Source organism: Pleurodeles waltl, chromosome 3_1, assembly GCF_031143425.1.
Source record: "Pleurodeles waltl isolate 20211129_DDA chromosome 3_1, aPleWal1.hap1.20221129, whole genome shotgun sequence".
Taxonomy (NCBI): Eukaryota; Metazoa; Chordata; class Amphibia; order Caudata; family Salamandridae; genus Pleurodeles; species Pleurodeles waltl.
In genome coordinates this window covers 1,226,211,250-1,226,225,976 of record NC_090440.1, presented here as the reverse complement: position 1 = coordinate 1,226,225,976, position 14,727 = coordinate 1,226,211,250, and the positions used below count along the sequence as shown (strand labels likewise).

The window sequence follows — 14,727 nt, the reverse complement described above, 5'->3', positions numbered from 1 at the left end:
TATCAGGAAGGTTTCGGTCTTGGCAAACCAGGGAGCTCTAGTTATCCAGTGGGATCCTGGATTTCAAATAGTCTAGAGTGTCCTAATCATTAATTTTATAATCAAAGTGCACCCTGACTGAGATAAAAAACATGTGGGGCTTCACTAAGGAAATTAGTATCTTCTGTATCCCTGGGGCGACATGTTTCAGGCATCACACCAATACCTCACCAGACTAGCTGGCTTTCATCTGTGCCTCTGAAGAAACCTGTTAATATCCTATTTCTCTGCATTCAATTATGAAACTTCCATTCACCATACTCATACATGCCATACATACTGACTCATTTGGTCTCTATGTTTGTATTCCTTTAGCAGCGTCCTATTGAGAGCTCCATCAGGGTAAGGAGAAAGGAGGACCTTGTAGTTAAACTTTCATCAAAGGTCTCTTCCCTGCGTGGACCTATTTGGTTCCTCCTTCCCCCAAATCTTCAAGGGAGCACTGCACATGTGCATCAGGAAGCTGTGTTTACAGGAAAAATAGTTTGGGACTTAATCCTTCATGACTGGCAAAGCAATGGAGGCAAGTAAGTTTGGTTGGCCATAAAGGCAAATTAGAAGAAGGGAAGATGCGAGTCAGCACGTGTCTGGAGGAATGTAAACATATAGGGTAAGATACAATTCTTTATGTATATACCTACAAACTTTGTGACTGTGGCAGCTTTGCTTAGGGCAGGTGGCCATTTTTGTTTGCCACTGGGGACAGGTCCAGAATTTACAGTGTGTGCCAAAAAGAGGGGGGCACTTTTAGGGGTAGGTACAGGGGTGTTCTAAGGAATGGCTGGGTTATGGAATGAACGAGTCAGCTCTGGGATGTGTGGGAAGGCGACAGAACAGAACCATCAGACTGAAAGATTTAGGAAGAGGAAGGTTGAATGGAAGGGATTAGGCTAGGCAGAGACAAAGGTTTAGGTTTGGCAAGACTATAACATGGGCAACAATGGAAGATTTAGCCGTGGGGGAAGTTGGTGGTGGCGTTGTAACGAGATTGGGGGGGGGCATCAAATCATGTGTTTTGTGAGGCATGATGAACTGTCCCCATTAAGGCAGTATGCTACACACCATACTGGTGTCTGTCGAGTTTGTGCTATCCCATCACAAAGCATGTCAGAAAAACATGTGGCAAAGGGGAAAAAAACAAGTCATCCTGTATAAGAGCTAGCCCACCCACCAAATGTCAATTGCTTTTTGGAATCGTTCACAAAAAGGCTCAATAAGTTTAACCATAGAGTCAGATTTGTTTAGGTGAAGTAGAATTTTCTGGATTACTGAAATTGACAAAGTAACAAACTCAGGCTAAACCCTTCTTGAGGACCTTTGCATTCGTACCATCAGTCATAAGACAGTGGATGCCTTCCTTTTCACACCAGTTACACCATCTGCCCAAATCAGGAGATGGTGGGAGGACACAGTTACCTTGCTTCACCAGGAAACATATATCCTACTGAACACAAAGGAGTAAATGGGTGAAGGATTAGTGTAATCAGAAGTAGGCTCTATGAAGTACTGCAGGGAAAGTAACTAAGGGTCAGCCCATAACCTGTAGTCTGTAGGGGTGGGCAAATGTGCAGCTCACTATGCACATATGGTCTCTGTCCATCAAATGTACACAGATCAAGAGTGCTAGACACATGATATACGTAAAAAGTAACCGTTCTGGCAAAAATGTTTTATCAAAATGATAACTGTGATGTGCACAGTTTCTTTCATAAGTGCAGGTTTGCCGTTACATTTTTCCGAATTTTGAAAAAAAAACAACTGTCCCCATTCTCCTCTTAAAAATGTTTAGCATGCCTGCTCAGAAACGTATAACGTAAACCAAATGCATGCTCATAAGGAAACAATCATGTGTGAAGCGGAGGATGAGAATCCAAGGAGGATTAATTCAGCCCATATGGAAGAAAGCATATTTTTCGGTGTTACTGAACATAAAAAGGTGCCACAAACACATGCGACCTCCAACACGAAAACAGGGGAGATTTGGTTGCTATAGGTGGGGGGGTTTGATTAAACCTCTCTATTAAAACACTTCAGAGAAAACTGTCCAATTTTAGATCTTAAAAACGGGAACGCACCTTCCTTAGCAGGAGATAGTAGGATATGCAAAAGAAGTAGAAAACAGATGATTCACATCGCCAAATAAAAACATAAATGTGAACAAAGTGCACTTAGCGTATCTGAAGCCAGAGTTCACTTTTTCTATTATTATATTAAGGAAAAGCCCTCAGTACAAGAGGAAGTGCTTTCCCTTCCCAGACGAAAAAGAAGCACACATGAAAAACGAAAGGGACTGGGGAAAAAACACACAGGTTGCGAGATTACCGTGACGTAAAGGACGCTCCCATCTACATGGTGTGGAACTAACAAATGGGGAAGAGGCCGCGTGTACACAATAACAGTTATTATCCATGCTTTTAAAGGTTCGTGTTCAACAGTACTGCCAGAGTTTTTGTGAGCTACAAAATTGCATACCACAATTGTACATAGGAAAGGCCATATCCTTCAGAAAAATATAGAAGAGTTGATACCCACGTGTAGACAAGTACTGCTATATACTTAACAACATACAGAGCAGAGCAGTAGATAGAGGTCGGTGAGCCACCAAATTAACAGGGAGAGCTAAGCCAAGCCAACGATCTGGCTCGGATCCAAAAGCCCATGCACAAGCTGAGCTCTGAAAATATTTGCTACGTCACTCATACAACAAACATCATATAAAATATGGCAAAGACTGCGTAACACTTAAAAAAAAGTTTATTTCTTTAACATGTGGAAGCTTTAAAATAATAAGGCACATTATAGCACTGCTCTGAGAAATACTTAATAAAACTGCAAGTTTTGCACAACAGATATTCTGAACTCACATACTTGAGTGCTTTCATACATGCAAATGAAGAGAAACAAGTTTTGGTGAAAAAGTATTTGCTTAAGATCACAAAATGTAAGCAGGGAAGCAGCGGTTTACCCAGGTTTTCCGTTTTTAAATGCAGCATGAACTCCACCTGAAGGTCCAGCACTTTGCATTAACACCAGTTACATTAAACAGGGTCACATGTATTCTTTAGAGCAGTACTTAATTTGGGCTTGTTGTTTCCGGTGCTGAGCACCGGCACTTATTTTTGAGGGCCGGGGATTAATCTTCTCCCTCAAGCATTTGCTGCGAGCAAGAGACACATATGGGAAAGACGGAGGAAGGGAAAAACGAAAAAGCATCACAAAGGGAGAAAGTAGAAAGCTGCAAGAGTGAGCTGAGGGGGCAGGGAGTGGCTTTATATGTATTGAAAATGGCCGAGATGGCTTCAGGATTACGCTGCCTCAGTATTCTGTGTTTGCATATTTAATTGCAGCAGCGGCGTGTTTAAGAGGAGGGCTTTGGGCACCGGTACCTTTTTATTTACAAATTAAGCACTGCTTTAGAGGCAAAGGGTGATTAAGAGGTGTGTCCAGACCCACAGATGTTGAGCCGACGCAGAGACTCAAACCTAGTTCTCCTGTTCCAGAGTCAGCCAAATAGTATGTAGCATTACTGTCAGAGAGGGAGATAGAGATCGAAAGCTCGGCTATTTGTGGGCTCCAGGTTCCAACAGGACCTTGAGCTGGTCCAGGGTCAGGCTTCAGGCTCCAGCTTTCAGAGGCTCACCCACCTCTTCATAGCTGCTAGCCGTATACATGATAACACACTGTACCTAAAGTTAGCAAAGTACATCTTTCATCCTGTCACATTTGCCACAACACACAGAATAGGCAGAGTTGGAAATGGAAAAAAAAAAAAAACACACACACAACTGTGGAAACCCATAAATTGGGGGTCAATGTTTGATAATGGAAAGTGGGTCTAGTTACAAGGCATGGAGTCATAAGAGCTATCTCCTAGTTAACTTTTACATGCATCTTGTAAAGCTGGTGCCCCAAAGAAATTGGCAACTAAGACAAATGTAACAGTAGATATGTTCAGGATTACTTAATAAGTCACACAGAGGGAGCACTATACAATACTTTACAAGGTGAGAACACCGGTGGCTGATGCTTTATGCTCTGCAATTTTCAGGGGATAATACAAATAATGGTAAAATAATTCCATTGGTTAATGAAATTGCTGGCGAGCTAGCACAGTTTTAACTCAAAGAAGCATAGAGGTTTAATGTGCCTATTTCAAAGCATACTGTATAACAGATTTGTTTTTATGTTGATAGGTAAGTGGGTTGCTGCTTTAAATACAGATCATTTTGGTCCTTGCTGTTCATAAATTGCAATCTTTCTAATGTAGTGCAGTGATTATGACCCAGCATCAAGGGGTTACACGTAAATTGCAAAGCATGGGTTTATAACCATGTTTTTTTTCTCAATCTGTTATTCAGAGGTCAATAAAGGGTTTCTTTTGGTGGCAATAAAGTCTTATTGATACAGACAACCCCAACCACTACATTATGTTTTGAATCTGGCCTGTGTATTTCTCTGTGTCATGCAATGATATGTGACTCTAATCTCGTAATCCTCACTGTTTTATGTAGCCTTTCTAGTTCACTGATTTACACACTTATATAATGTATTGCCTCTGTGTAGTGTGGGTGAGAAGCGCTATAAAAATTAAATAAAATTAGTAAGAACTATTTAAATTATTTGTTTAATTACTCAGACAGATACATCCAACATTCTTCAACACCTGGATATAAAAGTTATGCACATGCGTTTAACAGTCAGAAATATGCCGCCAAATCACAGTTTCTCTTAGTACTTGTGAAGTGGTAACAAGCTGTGGGCCTTCGTTTCCCTTAATTCTATTGGGATTTAGGTTTTAGTATCCAGCTAGCTCCAAGCCATGATGAAACTCAAACAAATGTAGAGTCATAGTCCTTTAGATCAGGTCTTTGTTTTGGGCCAGCTGTAAGTGGCAGTAGGAAGGCCCCTTCGTCACAATGTGCGGGCGCTGCTGAATGTGACCTGGTGTCTCTAGATTTCACCGTGATAAATACGGGTACTAGGGTGACCACCTGTTCGTAATTTTCCCGCACTGCCCATAGAGGACAAAATGTAATTAGGACAGATCACTTTCCCCAGCTAGACTGAAAAGGCACGGAGTCTCCTGTGCTATGAGGGAGGGAGGGGCAGAAATATAAGAAAAAGCCTTCTTGCCAGAGTGTCTCCTTCCCTAAAGAAATGCAAAAGTGGGTAACTGCTAAATCTGCGTAAAGGGGGTTGGAAACCTACATTGACTTTAATCAAAGGAGTCACTTGAAGCTTTCTGATGACAAAGATATTTTCTTTTAGCAAGGTACTGGAAGGGTGTTCCAAGGTGAGCTGTAGAGTGTGTGGTTTATTGGACTATTCTTAAAAAAAAAAAGTCAGTACTAGGTATAAAATGTATATTATTCAAATCTTTATTTTAGAAGGACTTTTTTTTTTATGTGACCTAAATGTATTTGCACATTTCGTAGCAGCCTATATTATGTGTGTAATCCATGTTTAAAATAAGGACTTACATTTTCACAGTTCTTTCAGGGCCCTCAGTACCTCACAGTACTAACAAACATTGGCAAAGCCAATAGGTCTCGTCTACACAAGAGTTATTGATTTTGCCAATGTGTTTTAGCCATGATATACACTAGAGCGGCTGCTGTTCAGCATGGCTAAAGGTTAGTGGCATAGTGGTGTAGAGTGGAATAGAGTGACATAGGAGCAGTGGCGTAGAACAGAGTGGTGCAGAGCAGAGTGCAGTAGTTTTGAGTGCATTGGCATAGAGTGCAGTAGTATGGAGCGGTGTGGTACAGAGCAGAGTGGTATAGAGTGTAGTGGAGTAGAGTGGCAGTAATGTAGAGTGGTGCAGTGGCACAGAGTGCCGAGTAGACTAGCATGGCATAGAGTGCAGTGGCGTAGAGTGGAGTAGTGTAGAGTGGTGCAGAGTAGAGTACAGTGCTGTAGAGTGCAGTGGCATCGTTTGGAGTGATGAAAAGAGCATTGGCATAGAGTGCAGTAGTACAGAGTATAGTGGTGTAGAGTACAGTGGCACAGAGGCCAATGTTGCAGAGTATAGGGTCAGTGCAGTAGTGTAGAGAGCAGTGGCAGAGTACAGTGGTGCAGAGTAGAGGGCAGTGGCGTACAGTGCAGCAGCAGAGTGGCATGGGGCAGAGTAGAGTGGCATAGAGTACAACGGAGAAGAGTGGCATACAACAGAGTGGCAGAGAGTGCAGTAGTGCAGAGTGGTGCAGTAGCATAGAGTGCAGAGTAGACTTGTGTGGCATACAGTGCAGTGGTGCAGAGTGGAGTAGTCTAGAGTAGAGTATAGTGCTGTAGAGTGCAGTGGCATAGAATGTAGTAGTACAGCGTAGAGTGGTGTAGAGTACAGTGGCGGAGAGTGCAATGTTGCAGAGTAGAGTGTCAGTGCAGTGGTGTAGAGTGGCACAGAGCAGTGGCATAGAGTACAGTGGTGCAGAGTAAAGGGCAGTGGTGTACAGTACAGTGGCAGAGAGTGGCATGGGGCAGAGTAGAGTGGCATACAATAGCGTGGCAGAGAGTGCAGTGGCATACAGTGTAAAGTAGACTCGAATGGCATAGAGTAGTGCAGAGTGTAGCATGGTGCAGTGCAGAGCAGAGTATAGTGCTGTAAAGTGCAGTGACTACAGTGGTATAGAGTGCAGTGAAATAGAGTATTTGTGCAGAATGCAGTAGTACAGAGTAGAGTGATGTAGAGTATAGTGGTGGCCACGGCAGTGTTGCAGAGTAGATTGTCAGAGTGCAATGACGTATAGTGTATTGGCGCAGAGTGCATTGAAGTGTGGTGTCTCTTTGAAAATTTGCCTACTGTGAGTCATCGTGTTACCCCAGTGCCTCCTGTGGAACAAGCACTGCTGATATCCCCGATGAGGGTTCATTCACAGTCATGCCCCTTGAGAGTAAGGCTGATTCGCGAGGCCACCTATGAGCCGCCTTTTGTGAAGGATCTAGCTCTTTTCGGCTCTGTGGAGAGTGCAACTCCTGCAGGTGGACCTGCACAAGAGACTGCTACTCACTACTGCTCTGTGGATCCATCTGCCTATCATCGATCTAACATCTGACAATGTGGCCTCTTTCCTGAGGTCCTTTCCATTCAATGGCTTCGAAGATGCTCTTCAAGATCATGGCTACTGTTAAATGGATTTGATGATTGGCTTACCTTACCAAATTCAAGAAATCTGCATTTATTGCCCTTACTTTGGCCTGCTGTGCTTGTCATGGTCAACATTATATCTCTTTGCATGTTTTAGACTGTTTTTAAGATACAATTTCAGCTAGTTTTATGATTTTGACTTTTTAATCTAGAGCATTTTTAGCTTGGATTCATTCACCTTCAATGGTGTCATCCTTTGGCGTCATACTTGTTACGGCAATGGGGAGGGTGTAGTGAATCCTATCTTGTTTTAATGGGAAACAGGAGTTCGCTTAGCCTTCTGGCTTGCAAACCTGTGCCCCAGTCACCTAGTGATTTTTACCCAACTTAGCTTGCTCTGTTTTAGGGCAATTGTTTAATTATATGTTTCCAAGATGGCTGCATGCAGGGGCGCCATACACGAAGCACACAGCTTGGGAACCACTGTATGACTCCCACAACAGGACTGGGACAAAAATCAACAAGATGACGTATGCCAATGTTCACTCAAGAATTCCCACTTTTTGCTTCAGATGTTTTAAGCCCCAGCTTAAAATAAAGTCATAATTTAAAGTAATTGTTAGCTAAAGTATTGCTCAGAAATCACTGACTGGTTTCACACTCACAGTTTGACATGTGTTTGATGCAGCTGAATTGTTTGATAGTAATCAATGTAGAGATGAAGACCAAACCAATGTAATGTTGTGGTGAAAAGAGAAATTGAGAAAGACATCTGCTGCAACATCAAGCAGAAAAGAATCATTCCTAATGCCCTTCGAGAGACAGCAGAGGCCCAGCAGTTTAAACGCCTTTAATTTGTCCGATTTTTCTCACTGCAAGGCTGACTGAATTTTCCCATCCATTACAAAGCCTTGACTGGAAATATGACTTGCAGTACGTGCACATTAGGACATATAGGTTATGTTTAAATATATGTAATAAATATGTCTCACATCACCATTATAAAAACATTTAACAGCGGACTGATAAGGCATCTACTGTACCATATGAACACTGGATATACTGCCAACCTTGTGCACCTACACTTCCTGATGCATGAAGCCACTTAGCATGAGCTATTCTGAAGTGTGACTATTTTATTAGCTTAAAACTGAAACAGAATGCAACTTCAAAACGTTTTAAAAAGTTTGCTATGCAAAATTTGAAAAAGCAGGCAAATTGTGTGCATCACATGCAATATATTGCAAAAAGGGGGCTTTGTTGTAATTACCGCTGTATATGAACCTTTGAACAGCAGCCAGTAAACCAGTGTTTTTATTTAACTAGGTCCCATCGCACTACTGCACTCTCAGCATTATTGACAATGTAATGATTACACAATTGCACACAACACTTTGCATATTCGAGTTTTAAATAGTTTTAACCCGTGCATAACTGCATGTTTGTAACCTCAACGCATTTTCGCATACAAGGAGCTCTGTGACTTGCAGCATCTTGACATCAGTCCCACTGCCTTTTTCTCTCAGATGGTTCTTTGTTGTGCAGGAGCAGCTTAGCATGCTGCGGCAGCAGTTAGGAGTGTTGCCGGACTCCTGCTGTTTTGCCATTACTTTTTTGCAGTTTTATATAGCGCAAACTCAACCCAAAGGCATGGGAGTGTATTACATGACCACCAGTTACATTAAACAAGGACATATTCATTTTTTAATGGGCACGGGGAGATTACGTGATTTGCCCAGAATCACAGTATGCTGAGTGGATGCCGAGATGAGAAACTGGTTCCCCAGTCAGCAGCTCTGGCTGTGATGTCACATACTTCCTCCACATTTCATCATACAGCTTTGTCCCAACGCTTTTCCTCAGTTTCACATTCGCCCAAGTCTGTCTTAGCCTGTAACAAGCGTGTCCACTAACCCAGTGTTTTACTGCCCCCCAAAAAAGCACCTCAATGCCTTGTCAGGCACAGTAAGCACTACAGTATTTGCAGTACAGTTACTACAAGTAAACAATGACTTTGAGAAAGTGGCACGTTTAAGAGGATGTGAGCCTAGGCTATCAAAAGAGCCTACTTCTAAGGCTTGTGGGCAGGACCTGTGCAAGTCTAGATGCTAGTTCCCTGAGGGCATGGTCTTAGATTTGTGGGTGTAATTCCAGGGCAGTTGGCATGTTTCTAGGCTTTTGGGCCACAATACAATTACATCTATGATTATAATATATTCATCAGCTTCATCTCAATTATTTTCAAGGAGAAAAATGGAAGTACTCCCAAGGCCATGCTCACATCCCCCAACCACCCAAAAAAAGTAACATATGGGGAGCCACAGTCAAGGACAAATAGGTCAAGGGAGCCACAGGGTCAAAAATGTTTAGGAACCACTGATTTAGGCCAATATTTTAGTTTCAGGTTATCAGTGCCACGGCGCTAAGGCGTCAATATCAAGTGACAAAGATAAAGAAACTGTAGGTATTCACATTAGGTACTTTCCCTCTTTGCGCCTTTGAGGGAATTGTTTACGTAAGTTGCCGTACCAAACATGTCTTGTTATCTATTGTTGGGGAACAGACCTACGTCAGGGTTCTGAGCAGATCTGTATAAATGCACCTCATTTAGATGGTCAGAGGGATTCGTACCAGATGCCATTGCTAGAGACCTTATTCCAAGGTAACGAGGGTTGGGGGGGCTCTTCTCATGGACATGGCATTACCACACCTAGCTCTCTTTAGGTTAGAGATTAGGGTCACATTATTAGGGTATATTTCACATCTGATGTTTTTTTATGCTATCTACTACTAAACAAGGCCGTAATATGACACCTGAATGTAGCATACCAGGAGGTAATCACAAAAAAGACCACTGTGAATAAATAGCGCTATGTTAAAAAAAAAAAAAAAAAAAAATGCACGGCTAACATATGGCCACATGCACAAATATTTGGATTTGCGATTAGGGAATCACAAATCCAAATGTAAGAAACTCCATTGAGTTTCTTTTGCGATTCCCAGTGCATTGCAAATAGACCTGCCTCATTAATGTTAATGAGGTAGGTCGCAATTTGCGACCCATCGGGAATCGCAAAAATCATAGGAATGGTGGCCTGCTGGTGTCAGCAAACCATCATGTCTGTGATTGCTTTTAAATAAAGCATTTTTTTTTTAAATATATAAACGCAGCCCGTTCCTTAAGGTAAAACAGGTTTTGTTTAAAAAGAAATAAAATTAGATGTTTCAGTTTAATTTTTGAAGAGACGGCAGTGGCCCTGGGACCACTGCCTGCTCTTCAGAAAGGTTTTCGCATGCATTCACAAAGGGGAAGGGGTCTCTTGGGGACCTCTTCCCCTTTGTGAATGGGTTAGCATCAATTTGAAATTGGTGCTAACTGCGATTGTTTTACGACCGCATTCACGGTCACAAAACAATCATACATACCATTTAGATTTGGTATTAGGAAGGGACACCCTGAACACGCCCCTTCCCAATACCGAATCACAAAACCCAAATTCTGATTTGGTAACAAGTTACAGAATCACAGGTTGGACCTTGTATACCCCAAAAATCATTTTTCTAGTCGCAAACAGGCCGATTTGCCACTAGAAAAATGCTTTGTACATGTGGCCCATAGTGATGCATGCCCTCTCTTGGGTGTGTCTGTAAAACTGACGTTTGTTCTTGAATTTCTGTCCTGAATTTTGACCCTTTGTCCTGAATTGTTTACAGTCCTGTCCAGAATTTGCCCAATGTCAGGTGTACTGAATCTGGCACTATAATAGCTGTCGGATCCCCTTCATTTCCTGCACTGAGGATAGGGTAACATAGCTAGATAACCCTAGTCGTACTCTTTACAAAAAAAGAGCATCCCTTAGACATGTCTACGGCAAGGCGAATCAGCGTCATCATATAGACTGAACTATCTCAACAGCAAGTACAGAACCACCGCGTTACAAAGAACATAAAACATCAGCCAGGGGCGGAGCTTCAGAGGGGTGTTACACCACCCCTACAAAATGTAATCTGTAGTCAATAGTTGGGCACAAGGGTTTTCCGTCGGGTAAAATTGAAGTGTGTCTGATTTCACCTGGGATTACATGCACACACAGACAAAAACAAAGTTCTTTAACTCATCTCTGTTTTTAAGGCCTTAAAAATATTGAATAGTTTGACAAATGTTGTGTTTTAAGTTCCCTCAACAGTGCGCCCACCTCTCTTTGCACTGCCCCTAATGCCCGTGACTGTTGGGAAAGCTGAAGTACCCTCCCCCCCAAAAAGAAAATCTTAAAGACAAAACTACGCCCCTGACGTCAGCCAGTCTTACATATGCTCAAACAAGTAAAGCACAATAAGATACAGAAAGCAAGCCCCTCCCGCTCATCCAAAAGCTCGCACGTCACGGAGGAATTCCGCAATGTCATACAACTTGACGTTCATTTTAAGCGGAATCGATGCAGAGAAGCCACGATTCCCAGTGCTACGGGGCACCACTGCTCGCCTCGCTGATTGGAGCGTGGGTCGAGTGGGCGGTTCGCAGCTGATCTCTGGGCTTCACCGTCCATCCCCGCAGCTGTCAAAGGCGTCCACGGCCGGGCTGAGAACCCCCGAGCACACTAAAGTGATCACAGGGGACAATATTTCACTTTATGACATTTCCGTGCGCCATCCCAACCAGCCCGACCTCACTGCCACAGTTCCGTATCGCAAATGGTTTTGTTAAACGCCTACCTGCTGCAAAAGGCATCTCGGCGCTGGGTATTTTACGTAAGGCTGATACGCGCCCCCTGAGTAATGGAGTTTATTCCCTTGGCTTGTCCACACTGTGGGGGGGGGGATCCCTGTCAGACAGTCTGGCAATGTCAGCTGAGCCTCGACAGCTTGATGACAAGTGCCAGTCAGTTCTGTTGTGACCATCGACTCTTGTTACGATATGCTGTTGTCAAAGCGCCAACAAGGACGGCACATTTAGATCCAGTTCGAGATAGACGTTAAACCCGATGAGAAGTAACAGAGTATATCTATGGCCCTGAGCTGCGCTGCTTTGAGGGAATTTACAACACATCCATTGACAAAAGACTACATGTAATCCTCCTACCTCCGCACCAAAGAGCAGGGGGTTTAATGCGTTATAAATCGACATCAAAATGTATAACACTTCAAAAAGAGTACACTGTACCCCCTGCACTTTATCCTGGACACCCTCTCACACAGAAGCATGAGACTCCAGTTCTCCTCCCACCCCTCGAGCAGCAGCACTTCAACGTACAGCCCCCCCACATTGTACTGTAGTATTAATGACGCGGCAACAGAGCAGTCTGAAATACAAGCGTGGGGCGCCTTAAAGCTCTAAACGAATGACTGCCATTCCCTCAGCTACTGCATGTTATCAATGACTACTGCTCACAAAAATAAGACAATTTCATATCATATATTTAATATGTTTGAACAATTCCACAACACAGCTACCACTCCCTCACTAAAAATTGCAGTAGGTATCTCACAACCAAGGATCAGAGGATGTACCTCTTAGTAAATACAACATAGATCAGACCAATCCCCACGCACTAGCAGCGTCTTTAATCCACAGCAAGCGCGGCCGGTTAGCTGAGGTGATCTCCGCCCTCTCAAGCCAACCCCTGAGCACCGCGCAAGAGCTGTCACTGCAGCTGTCCCTGCGGCCCCCCCAGCCCTCCGGGGCCCGCTGCGCTCCCCTCACCTTCTCCTGCGCCCGGGTCAGCTTCTTCTGCATGTTGCTGGCGATCTTGCCCGCACTCACTCCCTTTCCGCCCATCTCAGCCATCTTGCAGTCCGTGTCACAGCGCACTGAGGATGGAGGGCCCTAGGAAAAGCTGAGCGGGGGGGAAGGAGGCCTGCGGGGCGGGGCAGCAGCAGCAGAAGCCGGATAAGGGGAGACACGAGAAGAGGAGCCCAGTAAAGAGCACACAATTCAGCCGCAGAGCACCGCCTCCGCCGGCAGGACACAGCCTTTAAAGGGACAGAGAGAGAACATTGATTGCTGCGCGTGCCACGGGGGAGGGGGCATGAGCAGTGGGCCGCTCCCACTCACAAGGCTTAATTCAAAGGCCACATCCGCTCACAGAGCTTTAGCTCAAACACCACGCCCACATCCTAACTGCTCCGCCTACCTAGGCCGTCGGTTGATAGGCCGCACCTTCTGGGCAGGGCCTTTTCTCGCACACACACACACACGCCAACCAGCGAAGATTTACATGACTAGTTACGCCTCTCGGGGAGGGAGGGGGGTGGGAGTTCTGACATTAATGTGCCTTGCCCTCCGACCTTCAACTGACAGGCTGTGCGTGAAGACAGCCCTATGTAGGGTTCCTAATATTTGTGCTGTGCTCATCGACACCCTCAAGAGGTAGAACCGCTTGCCTTCTGGGTTGGCACACCCACACGTGAGCAATAGACCCCATTATTACATTATCTCTAGACTCCACCTACTGCTTATTTTCTTGCTTGAGTGCTTTTACTGATTGTCTCATAATTAAGTTGACAACTGGATGAATTTGTCACCTGCCTTTAGCATTATGTTCCTGATTTCACAAGTAGCCTAGCAATTGTTTCAAAAGTCGAATTTCAAAATTAAGTGTCCTGAATATAAGTAGTGGTAGGCCATTGATTTTTTGAGTAGTCTCATAATTGTATGTGCTAATCAGCAGCGTGGATATTGCTAAATGTAATTTATTTCAGTGGTACTCAAGGTGATACACCGCAGACCGAAGCAAATAGCGTAAAAGACCATTTTTTGGGACAAGTAAACAAGTCAACTTAATAATATTACAATTAAATTGAAACCCCCGCTTCTCTATGCAGACATATGAATAGTTCCACATTTAGTTGAATGCTGGTTTGAATCGGCCACAACACCTACCCCTATCCGAGTCAAGACTACTACGAACAAGACAAGCCAGGAAGCCACATAAGTAGAGGTAAGGGACACATCAGACGATATGTGACCTTTTCCGATACCTCCGTCTCTGGCAATAGTTCCTCATCTTTCCTACCAGGCCCAAGTAACCTAGAACCACTTTTTTAGGGATAGCCTGGAGTGGACGAGTCTCACAGAGCAGGAGAAAGTGGAGAGGAAGAGGCAGAGTTTTTTTTTTACCAGCAGGGACTTCATGGGGAACGACAGACGTGAATAAGTATTTCTTCAGATAACTCAGCCATCCACTACTTCTACCACCACAAGCCCCATAATGACACCTATATTCAGCTTTACAAGGCAGTCCTCATCACCCTCTAAAATCTCAGTTTTGAGTTGAGACCTTTCTTTTGTACCCACACCCAAACTTAATTTTTTGACATTAAAACGGAGTTTCAAAATTGTTTGAGAAAGATCACGTTAAACTATTTTCTTGGCAACAACCCTTAACAAGAAGGAAATAATTTTACAGGCCTCAGCCCTCCTTTAACCTTCAAAACTTCTCTACACTCCCTAACAGTTGAGATACTCTCTTTTCAAAAGAGATATTAAGTACTAAGAGATATTGATTTACTCAACAACAAAAGAAAGTATATACTTTACAATAGTCCCGAAACTGAAAGCACGTGGTTTCCGGGCTCACTATGCCACTGGATTCAAGCGAGCTTGG

At 43.7% G+C, this 14,727-nt stretch overlaps 1 protein-coding gene across 24 annotated transcripts in view; it reads right to left on the bottom strand.

The window, feature by feature from the left end:
• BIN1 (bridging integrator 1) overlaps positions 1-13,234 on the bottom strand; it is a 504,923-nt gene extending 491,689 nt beyond the window's left edge. For 6 of the 24 annotated variants that reach the window (XM_069224572.1, XM_069224575.1, XM_069224574.1 and 3 more), the window contains exon 1: positions 12,825-13,184. In XM_069224572.1, the coding sequence (XP_069080673.1) occupies positions 12,825-12,908 (84 nt within the window). In that variant the 5' untranslated portion in view covers positions 12,909-13,184. Of the gene's footprint in view, positions 1-12,824 lie in introns of all 24 variants that reach the window. The other 18 variants (XM_069224567.1, XM_069224566.1, XM_069224568.1 and 15 more) reach the window with 8 other exon arrangements.
• Positions 13,235-14,727: the final 1,493 nt, after the last annotated feature.